The sequence below is a fragment of the Histoplasma capsulatum genome, genomic scaffold (genome assembly GCF_000149585.1).
Source record: "Histoplasma capsulatum NAm1 scaffold_1 genomic scaffold, whole genome shotgun sequence".
Classification (NCBI taxonomy): Eukaryota; Fungi; Ascomycota; class Eurotiomycetes; order Onygenales; family Ajellomycetaceae; genus Histoplasma; species Histoplasma mississippiense.
In genome coordinates this window covers 958,115-964,347 of record NW_001813982.1, presented here as the reverse complement: position 1 = coordinate 964,347, position 6,233 = coordinate 958,115, and the positions used below count along the sequence as shown (strand labels likewise).

Here is a 6,233-nt window from a genome sequence, read left to right as displayed (position 1 = left end):
TCAACGCGGTGATAGCAACTGTGTTTCCACAGCAGAAATAGATAAGAAAAGAGGAGGGATTCAAGTCTGGCTGTGTAGGGGGAAGCTCTTTCACATGGATCAAAGAGTGAACAACAGTTGTGCATACTGATGTTCCCTCGCATTCTTTCACCAATCAATCCTATAGACAAGCATCCAGAGTGACTGGCTTTTTGCCCTCCACGCCTTTTTCAAGTGAATCTGTCCGAATCCACCTGGTATTACATTTGGTGCGAGGGATTCTGTGTTGCTCGTCTTCTGCTATTGTCACCTGTCAGGTATTCCTCGGGCACCACCTATATCTGTGGTTGAGACCTCAACTCGATTGCGAAAGCAGATTACTTTGGCATTTTCCTTCATCGCCTGGGACTAGAAATTCACTTCACCCTCTTTACGGCGGACAGAGAGCTTGGAATATCTTCCAAAGTGAGTGTTTGTCCTGTTTTCCCTTCACTTTGGGCCTTATGTGTTGTGAAACTCCTTTTCCCTCCTGTCGCCAAACCGTCTCAACTTCGTCTTCGAATCTCCCTCCACTACTCATCACCGTCTTGATACTCGCTTTCGCTCCCAGCTCGTGCTTACAACTACTTCAACAGTCTCCCATTATCTTCGACCAATCGTCATCGTCAATCCAATATCTGCTCCCTGTCCTGCACCACTGCTTTGTCCAACTGCAATCATCAATCCTCAAGACATCTACTCTTTGAAAAGTCAGCCTTCCCTCCACACCTACCTTTGAGCTGGTCTCAATGTTCTCATCGCGATTAAGAACTTTTTTCAGTCTTACAAAGGCCCTGCTTTGTCCGAAAATCCTCTTTTATTCCATCTACTTCTTTCTTCCCTGGCCATCTCTTCTTTGTCGCGACCTCTCTACCCTGCTTTTCTCTAGAAGGCGTCTATCTTCTGCACTCCAACCAAAACAAACCCCAGCTCTTTCTACAAACACCTCCTCTTCTCCAATATCTCCAGCTCAGCTGAACCTGCGGTGCGCGCTCCTTTAATCCTTTTGTCATTCTACCTTCTAACACTCATTCGATGTGCTTCTTAAGTTTGAGATACTAACTTTGCAAATCAGGTTGAAAGCGTGTTCCTAAAAGAGGGAGAGCAGCGTATTCAATTGCAATTACACTACCAACTCTCCAATATCTCAAACATATATTTCCAGGACTTCCCAGAATCTATAAAAGAAAATGACTGGTCGCAAAACTGCTTCTGTCCACTCGGGCTCCCGTGCCCAGAATACTCGCGGAACTCGTGCAGCTCCTACTGAAAACCCTACGGCTGCCACTGAAGGTAATCTGTCAAATCCTGACCTAGGCAACCCATCTCTCCCGGACGTCCGCACCCAGCAATCTTTTGCCTACGGCTCCACCAAGACCCCTGCGCTTCCTCGCCAGCTTGAAGTTGATCCTTCTATGGGATTGTCCGAGATGATCGACACCCTTGATGATGGCTTGCGTCAAGCTCAAGACCGCGAACTTGCTCGTGTTGATGTTGAAGACCCAACTCACCCCGTTCCCGAAAGACGCCAAACCCGGTCAATGAGTGCATCTGTCCGGTCCAGCATATCTCCAGCCCCTGGACCTGTTTCCCGTAGAGCTTCATCTCGCAACGCCACAACGCGCAGCAGAGCAGGTCCCCGTAGAGCTGTCTCACGGCAGACAACGCCGGAAGAGCAACTTCTTGAAACTCTCCGTGAAGTATCTGAAGAAACCGAAGGAGTCAAACGCGAAGAAGACCCATCAGTCTCCGTTCTGCATGATACCCCGTCTTTTAACGGCTCCGCTAGTGTCAGCTGGACCACTGAGCGTGCCATCCATGGTATCTTGCCACGAGAAACCAATGCCGGAACTCGCCCAAACTACTACCTTCACGATCCATACGGTTCCCGACCTTCCAGCTCTCAGGAACCCAGCGGTCTTAGATTACCTCCGACTCGCCGCCCTATATTTGAAGAGGCATTCCGTGCGAACCCTCCTCTTCCAGGTCCTATCGACGTTCCAAACGTTTCGACATCTGCAGCTGCTAGAAGGACGCTCCCACCTGTTCCAGCATTCAACCAGCTACGTAACAAGTCTGCTTCGAAATCATCCGCTTCTTCTGCGTTTTCTGCTTCAATCCACACCCCGGGCTCCTCCACACACTCCTCTCCCGTCCTCGTCGCCGCTACCCCTGCTGGGGTCCGTGTCACCTCCAAGCAACGTCTCTCAGGAATCGCGAAAACTCCAAGTGCCCTGCTCGTCACTATCGGTCTTATCCTCATGACAGTACTCACTTATTTCTGCAGAGATCATGCCTGCATGTTTCCACAAAGTCTACAAAACACGATGTCTCACTACTTATGCAGTCCCGCGTCCACATTCGCAACAGATAACTCAACTTCCATGTACTCGGAGGCATTCCACAAGTTGTCTTCTCGTCTCGACCAACGACTGTCAGACATGGCCAAGGAAGTCGCCATTCTGAAAAACGAATGGAACAGAAGACTGCCACATCTCAAGGAAGCGCTAAGCGGATCCCCAGCAGCGGCGATAAACCCTCTAAAGCCGCCAAAAGTCAATTACGCATCGATTGGCATGGGTGCAGTGGTTGATCCGTACCTGACGAGTCCAACGATGGCAACATCGGCTGGGCTCGTTAGTCGGATCGGCCAATACCTCGCCAAGGTGCCCCGCGGCTCCCCGCCTGTAGCCGCACTCCAACCGTGGGACGGTGTCGGAGAATGCTGGTGCGCTGCCACGCGATCTAATGCTTCTCAGTTGACCATCCTTCTGGGACGAGCAATCGTCCCTGAAGAGGTGGTCATTGAGCACATCCCCAAGGGTGCAACGTTGGATCCTGGCAGCGCACCGCGGGAGATGGAACTGTGGGTCCAGTACATGGCCCGTCCGCCCACCGCAGCAGCAGCCTACCCCCAAGGCTCCGGCTCGTCAAACCCCTCCCCGCCCCCTTCGTCAGCGTCTTCTCCCCACGCACCATCCCCCTTTCCCCCTTCCTCTGCACCAAGCCAACCCCTCCCACCACCGCCTGCTACTCCCCATCTCCGAAACCCCCCGTTCTCCCACCTCCGCCCCTCCTATTACCCCCATCATCTCCTCCCTTCCTGGTTACGGGACGCCATCCTCACCACCCTCCGGCAGGTGTATCCGAACGAGCCGACCACGGCTTATTCGGACGACGCGCTCCTCGGCCCCTCCTTCTTCCGCGTCGGCCGGTGGCAATACAACATCCATGGCGGACACCACATCCAGCGTTTCGACCTGGATGCTGTCATTGACATGCCGGCCGTACGCGTGGAGAAGGTTGTGTTCCGCGTTAAGTCAAACTGGGGCGCGGCGCATACATGTCTCTATCGTGTGAGACTGCATGGACACCTATAGGCATACTTCCGCCGGAAGCTATGGGTCTTGGTGGAAATGGTGTTTTCTTTCTCCCCTAACTGGTAAGCTGGATGGAATGTACGGTGGTTAACTTGGTGGGTGTGGTTTTTACTGAGAGCGGGCTAAAGGGGGTTTCGTGAGTGTTCCTGGGGTTGTATTACATGCGTTGTTTGTGGGTATTATATGTGTCTTCTACAGATATATAGAAGGGCTCTTGGTGTTGAGTAGGTTGGGTGTTTGGGGTTTGGTGTTCTGGGTTCTTGATGTCGCTTTTCGTCTGGGTGGTGGATTTGGAGGGTTTTTTCGAGTCTGGAGTTTTGGGCTAGATATTCAACCAGGCAGGTGTGTGTGGGCGGTTTCTGGGTAATATACTGGACTTGGTCTTTGTTGCTGGCGGTGCAGGATGTCTTTTTATTTTTTATTTTTTATTTTTTATTTTTATTTTTTTTTTTAAAAAATTCTCCCCCTCTGTTTTCTATTTTTTCTTTCTTCCTAGGTTTTGTTTTCTGCCATTTTATGTTTGTTTTCTGCTCCCTCTCTCTACAGTTATGTGTGAGCGTTTTTTCTGTATCATTCCCACATATTCTCCTTCGTTTTTGATTTTTGATATTTTTTGATTTCTATTTTCCAGCTTGTGTGTCCTGTCTGTATCCTGCATATAAAGCTACGTCTTTTCTTCTTACAGTTTATTCTATTTTATTTTTATTCTTCTGTTTGTTTACCTTTTACTGTGGCAAATGTATTTATCAATTTCCCGTGCATCTACCTGGCATAGATTGCATGACGTTTATTAATAGTGAGATCCAACTCGGCTCGCAAGAGTGAACGGCATATTCCAGTTTCAAACGTAGCAATTGTGGCCATCCTATCCTGAGGTCATTCTGGCGCATTAAATGCACCAACGCGCCAAACGTAACCTCCCTCGTGGGCCTATGGTTATAGGAAAATAGATGATGACCAGACTAGATTACCCAAATGCCAATCAATACCTGGTGCATTCGCATATGCGTTCTGCAACCCAAGCGCAAATCCGCTAGGCCCATGCCCATGCCCAAGCCCAAGCCCATGCTCATGCGCACAGGCTCCAATGCCAATAAATCCCCAGGTCCAAACAAAGACTCTTTTCACGAATGCTGAGGATGCAAAATTAAAGGATTAAATGAATAAGCGAGGAAGTCGAAAAATAAGTTTTTTATATATATATAAGAAATCCAGATCATCAAAAAAAAAAAAAAAAAAAAAAAAAAACCTCTTTACGTTTCTATGTGTCTCTTTACCAATCTCTCTTACCATTCCAATTCGGTGAGATTATTTGCGGGGAGGGGGGGTAATAGTTATGGATAACAGCTTTCCAAATCTTATCCTCCACCCCATGAATCACACAAATCCAGATCCTCTACACTTCAAATTTCAATATTGGAAAAGACATCAGAAGCCCCAGAGAAGAGAGATTCTGCTGATTTTGCAACGAAACCTCACCGAGATTTCAAGGGGTGGTGGCCGCTGAAGGAGGTCAAAAGTCAGGCCTTACTTACTGTTTCAAGAGGTTGTAGGTATAGTGTTGAATACTTCAATGCAGCATTCAAAGAGTGGCAAACTTAACAGCATCAACATCACCATATTCAGCACACCTCCAATCCTGCCAGTGAGGGTTACAGATGGTGATGGTGAGATCAGGGGGTGGGGCAAGAGAAGAGGGGACAGGGAAGGGGACAGTCATGCTTTCTTATCACTCTGGTATCGTATAGTCGGGTAATTCGATCCGTAAGGAGCACTGCTCGTCCCAAGACGAAAGAAAGGGAAATGAAAGCGAAAGCAAACATGAAGATACAGGAAAGATTTCGATATCGGGCTTTATTTTCATAGGAACTGCAAGCAACAGTCTCTGCGGAGCCGTGCATCCACGCGCTCTTTCAGGCTGCAGGGCGTCAGACCCAACCCAATATCCATACGTCAAGGGTGTTAGCTGTTGTTCTTTTAAGCAGAGCAAAGTTAGCACTCTTTAGCAGCCTGTGTGCAACCAGCATATGATATTCTGTGAGTATGTTTCAATTCACAGGAAGCTTTTCAATCCGTTAACATATCACACAGGCAGTTTGCCTCGTCAAGGAGTGAAAGCCTTCCAGCTGCACACAGGGTGCGCTATATGAAGGTTGAACAGGGTATGCCACCCAGGTAGCTTGAAAGGTTGTCCTGGGTTTTGGGAGAGGCTTTAATGGGCGGAAGAAGGATCCAATGGCCACGGCATCACCATCAGCCAGAGGTGTCCGTCCTCGCCGCTGATCATGACAAGTTGGTAGGTTCCAAAAGGGCAATTCTCCTTTAATTGCAGTAGCGGTACAACATCCAATGCTCACCTACGCTGTCGTCGGGTGTAAATTCGTCGTTTCTGGAGCACACTACAAGATCCCCACACACACATCTCACCCATGTTGTTGACAGCCCTGGAGGCATTGAAGCTGGCGCCACCGCGAGGCCCAGAACTGGGGACATTGAATGCTAAACCCAATCCATTTTAGCCGCGGTGTAACTTTGCTGGCTCCACGAATGGCTGCATCCTTCGATATCCCAAACGCCGATGGCCAACCCCTACGCCACCTGGATGGCGACTTCTGGAAGCCGATAGCGTTCAGTTGCTCATGAAGGGCGGCAAGCTTGCTGTCCCGCCACTCCACTCTGCTGGCAATCATCAGAACATCAGAATATCAGAATGGAGATATGAAACGAAGCTCGTATTCAGTCCACAGCAATGGCCGTGCCCACCATCTGCTGTGACTCAAGAGCACACACAGAAACAGACGAAGTCCCTTCAATATCCAGCCAAAAAACTCTCAT

The 6,233-nt window shown here is 49.2% G+C and overlaps 1 protein-coding gene across 1 annotated transcript; it reads left to right on the top strand.

The window, feature by feature from the left end:
- Positions 1-1,208: 1,208 nt before the first annotated feature.
- On the top strand, positions 1,209-3,626 carry HCAG_00287 (predicted protein; the record flags this gene model as incomplete). Its single annotated transcript, XM_001543191.1, has 2 exons — positions 1,209-3,374; positions 3,597-3,626. The coding sequence occupies 2 exons, from the start codon at positions 1,209-1,211 to the stop codon at positions 3,624-3,626; spliced, it is 2,196 nt and encodes a 731-aa protein (XP_001543241.1).
- Positions 3,627-6,233: the final 2,607 nt, after the last annotated feature.